The sequence below is a fragment of the Aspergillus viridinutans genome (genome assembly GCF_018404265.1).
Source record: "Aspergillus viridinutans IFM 47045 DNA, scaffold_4, whole genome shotgun sequence".
Taxonomy (NCBI): Eukaryota; Fungi; Ascomycota; class Eurotiomycetes; order Eurotiales; family Aspergillaceae; genus Aspergillus; species Aspergillus viridinutans.
Window position 1 is genome coordinate 2,536,008 of NW_025091220.1, and position 14,938 is coordinate 2,550,945.

The following is a 14,938-nucleotide window of genomic DNA, read 5'->3' on the forward strand; positions in this document are numbered from 1 at the left end:
CAATCAGGACCATAATATCATTGTCTACAGGAATCACGAACGCACATAACCCATGGATCAGAGGAATCAATAAAGTACAGAATAAGACAGCTGGCCGAGTTGTATCAAGAGAGACCGCAGTGAAAAAAAGACACCGGATAAAGGGCACAGACAGGACGAAGATACCTACGGGGTACATGTAAGCCATATAGAGGACGATCCTTTCCCGCATTCCAAACTCAGGCATGATTAGCGACGATCCCTTGAGGTGAAGTGACAATATCTTTCAGTAAAGTACCGAGCTTAAGGACTTGGAGACGCGGTTGTTGAGCGAGAAGTTGATGGTTCTTCACCGTAGACTTCAAAGTATTCTTGGCGGTACCGCTCACGATCCTCTTCAGCTTGTCGGAGGTATTTCTAGAAGGACTCTGTTAGCTTCATTGATCGATGGTTCATGGCTGCCGGCGGAACGTCAGATTCAAACATACCTCCTTCTCCGTAGATGTCAGGCCTTTCCATTCCTCTGTTACGCGCAATGCGATATCCTTGGCTTTCATATATTTGAAGTCGCCCTCGGCAGTCCGGTCCAGCATGTAAAGCAGGTATGCCGTACGAGGCCGCTTGACCTGCCGAGGGTCACGGAGAAGTCGAAGAGATGTGTTCTTAATATTGTTGAGTCTGCGGCGCGCCGCATTGGCTTCTTTGATCTGAAGAGGAGTGTGCTGCTGGATCCATGCGTCATAAGCTGCCGCATTGGCAGCTTTATTGGCTTCTGCCTCGGTCGCAATACGCTAAATCATAGTTCATCAGTGATTGTACAGTGGTGGGTTGATCTATCCTGAACGTACCTCACGCTCTTCCGCGCTGATTGATTGTGCAAGTTGGGAACATTGCGTGACAAAGTCTGGTCCTTTGACGCCGCGAGCCTGAATCTCTTTGGCTACCGTTGCGATAGCGAGATTCCAAGGATTCTCTATAAGCTTCTTGGGAGGTTCCAGCGCTGTCTTCTTGAGCTGCTTGACCAGTTCCTTCACCTTCTCAGCTTTCTTGGCTTCTTTCTGCTTGTCTGTCATCTTCTTGCGGGGCTTCGGCTTAGCTTTAGCCTTAGCTTTCGAGCTGCGCTTCTTTGTGGTCTTCTTGCCGGTCTTGGATCCTTTCGCCTTTGTTGTCTCGGCCTCATCATCGGGAGTACTTGTAGTCGCAAAGGAGTTGATCAATGGGCGCGATACAATGACTGAAGGACGGATTGTTTTCGCAGTCGAGTTCACGAGATGACGGTTCGTAGAGAGACAAATGCGTCGGACAAGGCCGTTGGCGATGGCCACGCGAGAGGGACGAACCAAGGCATTGCTGCGATGAAGGTATCGGAGGATGCCCCCTCCGCCTTGGAGTACATTTCGAGGCATGATTCTAAGACTCAAAGCGAAGTTACGCGCACCAATGTCCCAAGGGTCGACGTGGAAAGAAATCCAGGAATCGCAGTAAGATGGGCAGGTCGTCCAAGCTAAGCAAGAGCTCTTGGCTGCAGTGGTTAGCTAGCCACAGATGAAACCGGGGGGCTGGGTCACGCCCTTGGTTCGTTTGGGGTATTCCGAATTGGGGATGGTCTTCACGTGACGTAGATCCTTACATTGCATCACGTGAGACTTGTCCCGACATTGACTTGGGTTGGCACTACTTCAAGATAGACTTAAAAGGAAGAACTGCAGCCCGAACGGAAACCAATCACTTACATTGCCACCAACTCACTACTACCAGTGCCGATTATTGATTACCCGTCAACAACAGTTCAACAGCCGATGGAAGGGTAATAAATTGCTCTACTTTTCTGACTACGTGCTCGAGTTCTTTGGAGTTTCAGTAATACTCACTCATCGTTGGCCTGCAACAATGGCTCGCCACGGGGATACTCGCTCACCATCACCTGTAGGCAGCACATACTCTTCATCCAGACGGAGTCGCAGAGATGATGATCGCTACGAGAAGAGCAGGCGAGATGATGGGAGGAGTTATCGAAGATCTCGTAGCCCTGAGGTATGTTCCTTGCCGCTTCGATCGCGCAATTTTGGTTTGTCTATCATTATCCTAACTTCACAACTTCCACAGAGACGATACCGCGACCGCGACCGCGATTCATACCGGAGACGTGACCGCTCCGTAGACAGACGCGATGATCATCGGGATGAAGATAGCTATCGACCAAGCCGGAGGGATCGTTCTCGCGAACGACGTCGATCAAGAGATAGAGGCGATGACCGGGATCACCGCCGGAAAAGTCGCGAAAGAGATTATCGAAGCAGGCGAGATGATTCCCGCGACCGGGCTCGGAGGCGAACAAACGATTCTGCTGACTTGAAGCACAAGTCTAGACGGGACGATAGTCGGACGAGGAACCTGGATTCCAAGTCGCGAGAGGTACGTTCGACTTATAATGCTTTTGAAAATATCTATGGATCTGATGCTAATAAGTGGATAGACCTCGAAGCCATCCACCCCTGCGCCTGCAGCTCCAACCGATGACGAGAAAAGAGCTGAAAGGCTGGCAAAATTGGAAGCCTGGAAGCAAAAGCAAGCTGCTGAGAGAGAACGGAAGCAGCGCGAGGCCGCTGCAGCTGGCGGAGCAAGAAGTATCTTGGAAGAGATTGATAGAAAGTCGGGTCTATCACCGGCTGTTGGCTCTCCGCAATCTCCAGCGACGCCTACCACAGATGCCACTCCTGCTCCGTATGCTGGCAAATTTGACCCGAAGGCTATTGTACGAAATGCGGCACCGGCTCCAAGTGCACCTGCTGTGCTTGGTAACGATGTCGCCGTTCCTCAGTCTGCCAAAGCGTCCGCTTCCTTTTCCTCCATGAATAATCATGTACAAGCTAACAAACCTCCAGCCGCCATCAGCACCGCTTCATGTAAGTTATTTATTCCCACCATAAGATTGTTTTTCAAATTGCTAATCGTTTCTTGTGTAGCTACGTTGACAGCAAAACGGAATGTTGGCGGTTTTGGGTTAGGCGCCAGGCAAGTAACAGAGGCGGAGAAATCGTCGGCAGTTAAGACTCTCGGTTTTGGTGAAGAGGAATCCAAACGAAAGAAATTGGAGCGGTTACCGACCCCTCCACTAGAGGACGCGAAAGATGAGACGGCGGCTGTGGATGTCGCCGCAGAGGATGAAGATGATGTCGACATGCAGGACGGTGGGAGTGAGGAGGAGAATGCGGCCGCCGCTCGAGCTGCTGCGGAACGGCGTGAAGAACGCTTGCAGAGTGAAGCTCTGCGGGCCCAGTCAAAAGAGGCTGCGCCTCAACCCAACGGTGACGTCGAGATGAATGACGTCCCTCACCAACCAGAATCTGAGAAAATGGAGGTCGATGCAGCGGAGGAGGAAGTGGACCCACTAGATGCTTTCATGTCGGGACTGGCGGAGACCGCTCCGCCAAAGAAGACAACTGGCGCCAGATTTGCCAAAGCGAAGGAACAGCAGCCTGAGGCGATCTTCGGCGACGAACACGATGTGGATTTGACCGCTGTGGGCGAGGGTGACGCTGATGACTTTCTTGCGATTGCTAACAAAGCTAAGAAGAAGAAGGACATCCCGGCCGTTGACCATGAAAAGGCGGAATACGAGCCCTTCCGTAAGAAGTTTTACAATGAGCCTCCCAACTTGGCTGAAATGACCGATGAAGAAGCTGCCAGCTTACGGCTGGAACTTGACGGAATCAAAGTGCGTGGAGTTGACGTGCCCAAACCAGTTCTGAAATGGACCCAGTGCGGGTTGGGCGTGCAGACTCTGGATGTTATTCATAGGCTCGGCTACGAGAATCCCACCTCAATTCAATCACAGGCCATTCCTGCGATTATGTCTGGCCGCGATGTGATCGGCGTGGCCAAGACTGGATCAGGTAAAACAATCGCTTTCCTGATTCCTATGTTCCGACATATCAGAGACCAACGGCCGCTGGAGAACATGGAAGGACCTATTGGCCTTATCATGACACCCACACGTGAGCTTGCGACTCAGATCCACAAGGATTGCAAGCCCTTTTTGAAGGCGTTGAATCTTCGGGCCGTTTGTGCTTATGGCGGTGCTCCCATCAAGGACCAGATTGCCGAGCTGAAGCGTGGTGCCGAGATTGTTGTGTGTACCCCGGGACGGATGATTGACCTTCTAGCGGCGAATGCGGGCAGAGTCACTAATCTGCGAAGAGTCACTTATGTTGTCTTGGACGAAGCGGATCGCATGTTTGATATGGGCTTCGAGCCCCAAGTCATGAAGATCATGGCTAATATTCGACCCGATCGACAGACCGTCCTGTTCTCGGCCACCTTCCCTCGGAACATGGAGGCTTTGGCCCGTAAGTCGTTGACCAAGCCGATCGAGATTGTTGTCGGTGGCAAAAGCGTTGTCGCGCCTGAGATCACCCAGATTGTGGAGGTGCGCAACGAAGACACAAAGTTTGTACGACTATTGGAGATCTTGGGCAACTTGTACTCGGATGACGCCAACGAAGATGCACGTGCTTTGATCTTCGTTGACCGCCAAGAAGCTGCGGATACTCTCCTTCGCGAGCTGATGCGTAAGGGCTATCCTTGCATGTCCATTCACGGAGGCAAAGACCAAATTGATCGAGATTCTACGATTGAAGATTTCAAGGCCGGAATTTTCCCCGTTTTGATTGCCACCTCTGTCGCCGCCCGAGGTTTAGACGTGAAGCAGCTGAAGCTCGTTGTCAACTACGATGCGCCGAACCATCTGGAAGACTACGTTCACCGAGCCGGACGAACTGGTCGTGCTGGCAATACGGGAACTGCAGTCACGTTCCTGACCGAAGAACAAGAGCGGTATTCGGTGGATATCGCCAAGGCTTTGAGGCAGAGTGGACAGAATGTGCCTGAACCCGTCCAAAAGTTGGTCGATGCCTTTTTGGAGAAGGTGAAAGCGGGCAAGGAGAAAGCCAGCGCTTCTGGATTCGGAGGAAAGGGTCTGGAACGCCTCGATCAGGAGCGAGATGCAGCTCGGATGCGAGAGCGACGGACATACAAGACAGGCGAGGAGGGTGAAGACGAAGAAGAAAAGGAAGAGAAGGCCGAGAAGGCGGACGAGCGGTTCAGCAAAGTTGTATCCTCGGTGCAATCTGCTGCCGCCGCCGCCGCCGCCGCTACAGCAACCGCCTTGCCCGGTGTTCCCAAGGGTATCGACCTTGATGGTAAGATTACGGTGCACAGGACCGAGAAAGACCCAGCGGGCGCGTCGAAGAATCCATTGGACAAGGTGGGCTCGGCGGTCGCTGATATCCATGCCCGTCTCAGCCGTGCTGGAGTCATGCGGTCTGGTGTGCCGATTGACAATCGCGGACCTGATGCGGGAGCTTTCCATGCAACCTTGGAGATCAACGATTTTCCTCGTAAGTTATTCCCTGTAATGGTCAGTGAAAAAACAGGCGCTAACATGTTTCCGCACTACAGAAAAAGCTCGTTGGGCCGTTACCAACCGTACGAATGTGGCCAAGATTCTGGAGGCTACTGGCACCTCTATCACCACCAAAGGAAGTTTCTATGCTGCTGGTAAGGAGCCTGGACCGGGCGAGAACCCGAAGCTGTATATTCTTGTTGAAGGTGAAACGGAACTCAGCGTGACGAATGCCATGCGGGAGTTGATGCGGTTGCTCAAAGAGGGCACCCTGGCTGCTGCGGATAGCGACGCGAGAGCACCCGTGGGAGGACGATACAACGTTGTCTAGAACTATACCGTTTAGCTGGTTGTATCATATTCGTTATGGTCCGATCTTTATAGACATACATTGCCAATGTCTCGGTTCATAATGTGTAAGCAATATAAGCATGAGTAAAGAAACATCAAGATCTATACAGTGATATTTACGCCAATATACTCCCAAACACCAACAAGTTCAACATAGGTCGCGTAGGTTGATAACTTTCGCCCTAATTCCACCTCCTCGCCTCACTCGACTCATCCATCTGCCTGGCAGCAGTCTGCTCCCTACTCACTTCGCTCAAGGTCTGCGTCTGCGTCTGAGCCTTTTGCGCCGCCAGTTTCGACCCTAATTTCCCCTTTTGCGCACTCGCCGCCGACTCGGCTCGTTTCTTTGGCACCGTCCAGTCAGCCAGCCTCCTTATATGGCATGCTACGCTTCGCAGTTTCACTCACCTGCGCCGCAATCGCAGCATTGGTCCGCGCATCAGCCCTCTCCGCATCTGGAACCTCCGGCGCAGCCTCGCCTAGTGTCCTCCCGGGTGACTTGAACGGCGCCTTTGATTTCGCGGGGAGCGGGGCGCGCGGGGCGGCGTTGGGTGGGGGATTGGCGGCTGAGCCGAGGAGGTGGCCGGGGCGGGAGAAGGGCTCGGCTTCGTTTTTGGAGGTGGAGCAGAGGTTGCCCATTTGTTGGGACCGGGGTGTTTAATGTTGAAATGCTGGGTGGTGAGGTTTGAGGTGAGCCTGGAGTGTTCGCTATGTTGGAGTGGTGGAGATCATGGCGGAATGACGATCCGGGGAGGATCAGGGGCGGTCAGCACGTGGCTGTCATCGGTCCGCCATTGCTGAAGAGGAACAGGGCCACCAGAGTATGAGTAGCTAGACAGTAGAAGCAGATCCTCAAGAAGAACGATTTTCCCTCATACTGTGGACTTAAGATTAATGATACTATAGCCTTCGCCTTTATACTCAACAGCGGCGAGACACAATGGCGTCAGATAACTACGGATCGAATGGAGGGCGCTTCATTAAAACTAACTAAAAACAGTCTGATCTCTTATGCGACCCGAGAAGTCGGAGTAAGGACCTTACGAGTTAGTGGTAAGCATAGACAAAGAGAGCATTGTAAGTTTGAATCTCAAGCTCGCCCTCAGTCTGGCCAGAGTATCAGGCAACAAGGCACCTACGAAGTGTACCTACTGATATCTTATCAAAATTGATTACCTAACACAAAGCGGTATCATCAGGCAGAATCCGACGGTCAAACCATGGAAAGATCAAAAATATTCCTGATGCAATGTAAATGTAGACGACTGAAAGTGATCATTAAGGGATTTTTAAAAGAGAATGCTACCTGTCTAGACACCTAGTACTGCAATTTTCCCGGATAATAGTCTCGCTCGAAATTTTCGAGTCGCCTACGATAAGCGGACGCGAGGTAGATAATCTGCAGGCCGGACAATTCAGGCGGTACGATTCGCTGGCGGGGGGTGGACATGACGCTGTTTCCCCCAAGGTCCTCACTAAGATTAGGTGCTTGCTCGCAGGGTCCTCACTCTCCTTCTCGCTTGTTTTCGATTGTATCCAGTCACCCTGTCTGGATGGGGTCAGGTAGCACCCCACGCCCCCGTATGCAAGAATCTTATTGAGGTACGTATTATTATCCTAGGCTCAAATGCGAGTACTGCGCTAATCTTCATGTCTAGGTAGTCCCTGTTCCCCCAGGGTATTACCGGGATCCGTCTCCCTACAAGTTGCTCGCACAGATCTGGATGTCACTCTTCGTCGAATATATACACGTGGGAAGCTCCCAAGGTCCTCTTGGATTTGCACACTGCAGGCGGTCAATCCTATGCTCTGGCCTTGATTGCTTCATTCCTACCATTCTCTCGGCTCAACCCAATTCTCCCATTATTGCATTTGCAGTAGTGATTGATCGCATTGTGGTAGGTGCTCGCGGCTTTGTACCTGTTGCCTCTGCCCTGCCGTGCCCTGCCCTGTGCAGCCAATGTGGAATTGATTCGTACTAACGTCCCCCAGTGCTATCATCCCTCCTTTTGATCATCTCCCCTCCTCGGTTTTTTTCCTCTTCACGGTGTTCCCTATTCTTTATTCTTTGCGGCCTGAGAAGATCGCATTGCCAGCGGATCTTCCCTCTCCATGTCTTCCCACACCAAGAAAGATGATTTCTGCCTCGAATGTCACTGGGAGGCCTTTCATCTAGATGGTAAGGATTCCCAAGACGCCGCGGACACCTCCGCTCAGCCGCCAGAATGGAGTTGTTTGGACGAGGACCATCATCACACTTCGCTGACGCACTGTGCCGCAATTGACGAGGCGTGTTGCGATGTTGATGACTGTTCCGTTAACTGCCCTTCTGTCTGTGACGGCTTCGCGGAATGTGATGAGGCGACTGCTTGTTCCGCATCGCACTGTGACGACAAGAATTGTAGAAGCGCGGACGCTGTCTGCTTTGATGAACACTGCTTCAGCTTCGCCGACCATGACGGGCAAGGCGCCGAGCATAACAATCTAGAGTCACTGCTGGGACTGGGGCTGTCGTTGGAAGCCTGCGACCTACTCCCGTCATCGACCATCGATCAGAATCAAATCCATCCGCCATCGAAACCTACAGAAAATGCCACATCGGGTCTTGTCAACTCGGCACAGTCCACGGACGCCCTGTTTCCGTTCCCAACAACATTCCATCACTGTCACCCGTCGGACTATCCTCACTTCCACTGTCATACTCTACCCCGAGATTCGCACAATCACCTTGGGAGTGTGCCATTTCCCCTGCCGAATAATGTCAATCCGGCGGATGTATTCCAGATGCTTGGAATGTGCCCCAGCGTGTCTGCCTGTCCTGATACCCACACCCACGAGGACCAGAACTGCCACATACATCTAAGCAAACTGGACAACGGCTCGACCGACTCCTTCACGTGCTTTCACCTGCCCTCCACTCCACACGATTCGTCCAAAGCGTCAGTCAATATCAACGGGAATGCGCCGCTCAAGGGACCATGCCGGTCGCATCATCGGTGTCGAATTCACCCCCATGCGCATGTTCACCCATACGGACCCTACTCGGCGTATTCCCGCCAGTCCCGATCGAGCGTGAGCTCACAACTGATGTCCAGTCCAGGCGAGACGCCCCCGCCGCTGGAGGGTGGTGCCTCATCAGTGTTGACCAGTCCGGGGTTCTCTTCCGTTGACGGGGAAGTACATATTTGCAAATGGACCACCACGAGCCATGGTGTCAAGAGATCCTGCGGAGCGACATTTTCCGATGCTTGCGCGCTGCAGGAGCATCTGGTTGCAACCCATATGGGGACTGTGGAAGGTGCAAAGGGTACCGGCTATTATTGCTGTTGGGAAGGATGTCATCGCCCGGATGAGCCTTTCTCCCAAAAGTCGAAACTCCAGGGTCATTTTCTGACGCACAGTAACTGTATGTTCATTAGGCTTTGGGGTTCGAGCCGAAACTGACAGTCCTCCATAGATAAAAATTTCAAATGCTCGGTTTGTGGCAAGCTGTTTGCTCGGCAAGCGACGCTGGAGCGACACGAGCGAAGCCATCGAGGCGAGAAGCCGTACAAGTGTGCCGAATGTGGCAAGTCATTCACCGACAGCAGTGAACTAAGTAAGTTACTTGATTGTGTGTCGTTGGTAGGATGCTGACCCTGTAGAAACGCATTCACGGACGCATACGGGCGAGAAGCCGTTCAAGTGCACATTTCCAGGGTGCAATTTTCAGACGGGCGATGTAAGTCACTTCCTTTGCTGGGGAATGAATGGCATGTACTGACATCTACAGTCGTCCAACATGTCGAGCCATCGACTTAGTATGTTCCTCGCTTATTGGGTAGTAGTACATGACTGACGAGTATAGCTCACGGAGAACGAAAACACAAATGCAATTTTCCTGGATGCAGCAAAAGTTTTACTCGGCCTGGTACGTTGTTTGACCCTTGGCCGGTCGCCAGTACTGACTCTGACTCTAAAGACCAATTGAAACGGCATATGCGCACGACACACAAAGCAGACGGCACGGCCTTTCCATCCCCATCGCCGCTCTCCGACCAGTTTGCATTCCCCCTTGGCACTGTTTGATAAATACCCTTTTCTTCATCACATCGGAGTTAAACAAGACGGTATACGGAATCTGGGTATAAAAGTATATGCAATTGTATGCAATTGCCCGGCGTTGGAGGGGATACTTTCAAATGATGATACCAATCACGATATGAATGTATACTAGCAGCAGCGCAGCTAGCAGCTATAATGACTCAACTTTATCAGATGGACCCAGCCTGACTCCCTTTGTGGATCAATCATTCAGCATGAGCCCTCTCCTCCAAAACGTCCACAGCATTACTCAACTCCCTCACCCGCTGCCCAACCCGCCTCCGCACCTCGTCGCGCACCCGCGCCGGGATATCCGACGGATCGAAATTGGTATTCACCACCTGCCCCCGCTCATCGGCATTGCCGTCACCCTGCTGCATCTGCTGCGGCGCATGCGACTCGGCCGTCGTGGCGATGTCGGTCGTGTAGAGGCTGTACACGGCAAGCAGCTGGTTGAGGGCGTCGCGGGCGGACTCGCGGTCCGAGGCGGCGTAGATGGTGGAGCTGGCGGTGCTGTCTGTGGCGATTTCGAATTCGTCTTTGGCGGTTTCGTAGCTGTCTCGTTAGATCCATCTTGAAGGGAAAGGGGAGGGACGTATCGCGTACAGGTCTTGGAGTTCTTCGACGAGGAGGTCTGCTTGGGATCTTCCGGTGGAGAAGCGTCTTGTTAATGGGGGAAGTTTCTCGAGAGTATGGAGATTTGCGAGGAGTGGTCGCCTCAAGGGATGGGTGGATAGAGGTCGGAGGGCGATGGATGGTGTGATGGAGGCGCGCAGGACGCAGGAGGGTAGAGGTTTGGCGAGTCGGTGGGTTAAGCGGAGGTTCGATAGATTGAGTCGGAGGGAGGTCATTTTATTTTTGTATCAATTGATTTCCGCCGCGAGTATGGATGGAACAAGAGGTGAGGACCATGAGGTGTTTGGATGTGACGCTGTGAGCTGCGGCGTTGAGGAATGGGAATTGTTGACGATGATGACATCAGTTACTGTCTCGTCTCATGTGTTTCTGTTACAGGTACCATGACTACCTTGCTAGGCAGACAATTTCGGTATAATATGTACAACGACAATTGACTTCTATCTCTGGAGTATAGAACTACTAAAATCCCATCCGCATACCACCATTGGCACACACCACACTCCCCGTACACCAAAGACCATCCGCCGTACACAGCATCCCCACCACCCCCGCAATCTCACTGGTGAACGCCGGCCGCCGCCCGCCCATCTTCTCCTTGATCAAGCGGATCTGCTCCTCGCTCAACTCCTTCACCTGCGGATCGTCCTCGACCATCTTGCTCAGCGGCGTCGCATCCTGGAACCCCTGCATCTGCTTCCAAAACTCCTCCCCGGTCGCAAAATACATGTCCCCGATGACAGGGCCGGGGTTGACCGCGTTGACCGTCGCGCGGTCGGCGAGTTCGCGCGCCCAGGTGCGCGTCATGGCCTCGAGCGCGGCCTTGGTCCCGCCGTAGACACTCTGGCCCGTGAACCCGATGCTCGAGGAGACGGAGGAGATGTTGACGATGCGGCCGGAGCGGTCGGTGGGGAGGAACTCCGCGCAGGCCTGCGTGAGCAGCAGCGGGGCGAGCACGTTGATGCTGTAGTGCCAGTTGAAGTACTCGCGGTCGATGGGGCCCTTGACGGGGTCGTTGAGGAAGCGGTCGGCGCTGACGCCGGCGTTGTTGATGAGCACGTCGATCTGGAACTTGCCCTCGGGCGAGGTGAAGTGTTGTTTGGCGGCAGCTAAGATCTGGGGGACGGCTTCTTCGGCGTGGAGGAGGTCGGCCTGCACGGCGACGCAGCGGATGGAGTGCGTCGAGGCCAGCGAGGCGCAGAGCTCCTCTGTGCGAGCGCGCGAAGATTCAGAGGTGAAGTTGAGGAGGAGCGAGCAGCCTTTTGCGGCGAGGTTCCGGGCGATTGCCTCGCCGATGCCTGTTTCGTTAGCTGTGAGCTGGCCGGATGGTGTAGTGTAGACTGTAGACTGTAGACTTACCCCGTGAGCCCCCAGTGACGATACCGAATTTTCCCTCCAAAGGTCGCGACATTGTCTAGTCTGAGTGTATGATTAAGAGGATATGCTCTTCAAGTGGTAGAATTAATGCTAGTTTATATATAGAGAAGTACGCTTTGCAACCGTCCAGATTCCATCAATCATAGCGGGGTCACCCCTCATTAAATACAGCTACAGCGATAATCACGCGGTCCACAGTATACAAATTCAGCCTTCATCGCACCAGACAATTTAGTCCAGTGAGTAACATTGCACGGAGCAGACTATCTACGGATAGAACGATAATAACCGAGTGAGTCTGTGGATCTATCTTCCCCACTGTCTGTACCACGGAGAATTTCCCGTTTGGGTCTCCGGTGGTTCATCATATCAATTCCGGTAACTGAGGATATCTGACTAGATCGACTGACGGATCTTCAACCGCTTAAATGCCTGCGCATTCTCCTGAATCGCCAGTTCAACCGGTAACCTCTCCATACTACTCGCCCCAAAGAACCCATGCACCCCTCGCGTCCGACTGAGCACATACTCCGCGTCCTCAGGACCCGCCAGCGGCCCCCCATGACACAGCACAATCACCTCGGGATTAACCCTGACAATCGCATCGCGGATCTCCTGAACGACAACAACACACTCATCCAGCGACATCGCTGTCCGCGCCCCGATCGTCCCGGACGTGGTTAGCCCGACATGCACGACGATGACGTCCGCGCCCGCACGCGCCATTTCCTCCCCCTCATCGACGGTAAAGACATACGGCGTCGTGACGAGGTCCATCTCGTGCGCGAGCCGGATCATCTCCACCTCCCTGTCGTAGCCCATCCCCGTCTCCTCGAGATTCTGCCTGAACTTCCCGTCGATGAGGCCGACCGTTGGGAAATTCTGCACGCCGATGAAGCCTAGCGCGCGAAGCTGCGCCAGGAACGAGCGCATGTCGCGGAAGGGGTCTGTCCCGCACACGCCGGCGAGGACGGGCGTGTGCTCTACCACGGGGAGGACTTCGTTTGCCTGTTTGCATTCTTCAATATACATTTATAGTTGTAAAGTGTAGGAGAGACGAACCATCTCGACGACGACCTGGTTGGCGTCCGAGTATGGCATCATGCCTGCAAGCGACCCTCGCCCGGCCATCCGGAACCGGCCCGAATTGTAGACGAGGATCAGATCCGCGCCTCCTTTTTCGATGAATTTCGCGGAGAGCCCGATTCCTGCGTATATCAGTTGGTTTGGCTGGAAGGTGAGTGAATGGCGGTGGTACGAACCAGCTCCTGCGCCGACGATGATGGAGCCATTGGCGATGGTCTGGCGGAGTCGAGCCAGCACTTCTTGACGGGTTGTTGGACGGGGCATTTTGAGGCAATTATCTTGCTTCTAGGTTGTTCTTCTCTGTGCTAGAGGTAGATGAGAGACAGAGAAGAAGGTGGCATAGATAGCGGATGCATTATGTGACAACCCCGCCTGCACTGCGTCATTGACGTTAGTTGGAGCAGCTGCAGGAGGAGTCAAGTCCACCTTGCTCAGGTCAATCTGAGAGATAGAAATATGGTCAGATTGGACTGTCTGTTCAATTGAACAATTACACCTGCTGGTCGTAAACCAAGTACAGCATACATGATGGCCACCAAACCAACCATCGTCCTCATCGGAACATGCGACACCAAATGGGACGAACTATGCTTCACGCAGTCTCAACTCCTCACTCACAACACCTGCGTCGTCCTGCTCATGGACGTCGGCCGCACCCCGAGCGCGCACAGCTCCATCGCCATCAAACATCCCGACCTAACCAGCACTGACACAAAAATATCGGGTCTTCCCCGCGCAGAATACATCCACCGGATGACCACCCACGCCATCACAACCCTCACCACCCTCCATCGCACCGGCTCCATCCACGCCGTCCTGGGCATCGGCGGCTCCTGCGGCACCGCCCTCGCAACCGCCGCCATGCGCGCCGCTCTCCCAGTCGGCTTCCCCAAACTCATGGTCTCGACCATGGCCAGCGGCGACGTCGCGCCCTACGTCGAGGAAACCGACCTAACCCTCATGTACAGCGTCGTCGACGTCGCAGGGACGAACCGCATCCTGAACCGGATTCTAACGAACGCCGCCGCGGCCGTGACCGGGATGGCTATGTCGTATGCGTCGCAAGCACAGGCGCAGAGCATGCAGGCTGACCGGAACAACAGCAAGTCTCGGATAGCCATCACCATGTTCGGGGTGACGACGCCAGCGGTGAATACCATCCGGGAGCGGCTGCAGCAGACGCTCGACTGCGAGGTGTACGTGTTCCACGCGACCGGGGCCGGCGGGAAAGCGATGGAGCGGCTCATCCGCGAGGGCCAGCTGGACGCCGTGGTCGATCTCACCACGTCCGAGATCCCCGACGAGATTGTCGGCGGCGTGCTCTCTGCGGGTCCGCGGCGTCTCATCGCGGCGGCCGAAGCGGGCCTCCCGCAGATCATCAGCGTGGGTGCCTGTGACATGGTCAATTTTGGGCCGCGGGAGACGGTGCCCGCGCGGTTTCGCGACAGTCACCGGCTGCTGTATGAGCATAACCCGACGGTGACGCTCATGCGGACGACTGTCGGGGAATGTGAGCGGATTGCCTGCTTCATGGCAGACAAGCTCAAGGCCCATGTGGCTCACCCGGAGCGAGTGCGGGTGATCTTGCCTGCGGCGGGTATCAGCATGCTCGATACGCCGGGCCAGCCCTTCCACGACCGAGAAGCGGACGAGGCACTTTTCTCCACTCTCGTGAACGAGCTCGACGGCACAGGAATTGCAGTTCAGCGGGATACGAGAGATATCAATGATCCAGAGTTTGCCATCTCCGTAGCCGATTCCCTAGCAGATTTGTTGAGATCAAGTAGTGAGCTCCGCAAGGGCCACACGAAGTGACGATACAGTTACAAACCTACGATATAATGACGAAATGTGATCAATGCACTGCATCTGTATTCAATGCAGGTGAATGCATCGGTTTGGTATCATTTGACCCGACCTAGTCGGGTTGAATATTAAGAAAGAAATATGGAGAAATATCGGAGGCATTGTTGAATGCAAACATACTCCCAAGTAGACCCGCCCGTACAGCCAATAGGAAAA

At 53.8% G+C, this 14,938-nt stretch overlaps 8 protein-coding genes across 8 annotated transcripts; 3 read left to right on the forward strand and 5 right to left on the reverse strand.

Moving 5' to 3' along the window:
* Window positions 1-282: 282 nt before the first annotated feature.
* Aspvir_006836 (HMG-box domain-containing protein) lies at window positions 283-1,385 on the reverse strand (the record flags this gene model as incomplete). The annotated part of the gene is made up of 3 exons (XM_043270026.1): window positions 283-396; window positions 468-770; window positions 828-1,385. The coding sequence occupies 3 exons, from the start codon at window positions 1,383-1,385 to the stop codon at window positions 283-285; spliced, it is 975 nt and encodes a 324-aa protein (XP_043125961.1).
* A 484-nt stretch (window positions 1,386-1,869) lies between these two features.
* Window positions 1,870-5,714, forward strand: Aspvir_006837 (DEAD/DEAH box RNA helicase; the record flags this gene model as incomplete). Its single annotated transcript, XM_043270027.1, has 5 exons — window positions 1,870-2,013; window positions 2,086-2,394; window positions 2,456-2,885; window positions 2,946-5,378; window positions 5,440-5,714. The coding sequence occupies 5 exons, from the start codon at window positions 1,870-1,872 to the stop codon at window positions 5,712-5,714; spliced, it is 3,591 nt and encodes a 1,196-aa protein (XP_043125962.1).
* Window positions 5,715-5,916: 202 nt separating this feature from the next.
* Aspvir_006838 (uncharacterized protein) lies at window positions 5,917-6,373 on the reverse strand (the record flags this gene model as incomplete). Its single annotated transcript, XM_043270028.1, has 2 exons — window positions 5,917-6,078; window positions 6,143-6,373. The coding sequence occupies 2 exons, from the start codon at window positions 6,371-6,373 to the stop codon at window positions 5,917-5,919; spliced, it is 393 nt and encodes a 130-aa protein (XP_043125963.1).
* A 1,473-nt stretch (window positions 6,374-7,846) lies between these two features.
* On the forward strand, window positions 7,847-9,802 carry Aspvir_006839 (C2H2-type zinc finger protein; the record flags this gene model as incomplete). The annotated part of the gene is made up of 6 exons (XM_043270029.1): window positions 7,847-9,140; window positions 9,192-9,332; window positions 9,379-9,455; window positions 9,507-9,534; window positions 9,582-9,644; window positions 9,696-9,802. 6 exons carry the CDS (start codon window positions 7,847-7,849, stop codon window positions 9,800-9,802), a joined length of 1,710 nt encoding a protein of 569 aa, XP_043125964.1.
* A 221-nt stretch (window positions 9,803-10,023) lies between these two features.
* Window positions 10,024-10,668, reverse strand: Aspvir_006840 (uncharacterized protein; the record flags this gene model as incomplete). The annotated part of the gene is made up of 2 exons (XM_043270030.1): window positions 10,024-10,372; window positions 10,424-10,668. The coding sequence occupies 2 exons, from the start codon at window positions 10,666-10,668 to the stop codon at window positions 10,024-10,026; spliced, it is 594 nt and encodes a 197-aa protein (XP_043125965.1).
* A 247-nt stretch (window positions 10,669-10,915) lies between these two features.
* Window positions 10,916-11,864, reverse strand: Aspvir_006841 (SDR family NAD(P)-dependent oxidoreductase; the record flags this gene model as incomplete). The annotated part of the gene is made up of 2 exons (XM_043270031.1): window positions 10,916-11,751; window positions 11,813-11,864. 2 exons carry the CDS (start codon window positions 11,862-11,864, stop codon window positions 10,916-10,918), a joined length of 888 nt encoding a protein of 295 aa, XP_043125966.1.
* Window positions 11,865-12,226: 362 nt separating this feature from the next.
* Aspvir_006842 (TIM-barrel enzyme family protein) lies at window positions 12,227-13,180 on the reverse strand (the record flags this gene model as incomplete). The annotated part of the gene is made up of 3 exons (XM_043270032.1): window positions 12,227-12,838; window positions 12,893-13,038; window positions 13,093-13,180. The coding sequence occupies 3 exons, from the start codon at window positions 13,178-13,180 to the stop codon at window positions 12,227-12,229; spliced, it is 846 nt and encodes a 281-aa protein (XP_043125967.1).
* A 264-nt stretch (window positions 13,181-13,444) lies between these two features.
* Aspvir_006843 (Tm-1-like ATP-binding domain-containing protein) lies at window positions 13,445-14,731 on the forward strand (the record flags this gene model as incomplete). Its single annotated transcript, XM_043270033.1, has 1 exon — window positions 13,445-14,731. One exon carries the CDS (start codon window positions 13,445-13,447, stop codon window positions 14,729-14,731), a length of 1,287 nt encoding a protein of 428 aa, XP_043125968.1.
* Between the last annotated feature and the right edge of the window lie 207 nt (window positions 14,732-14,938).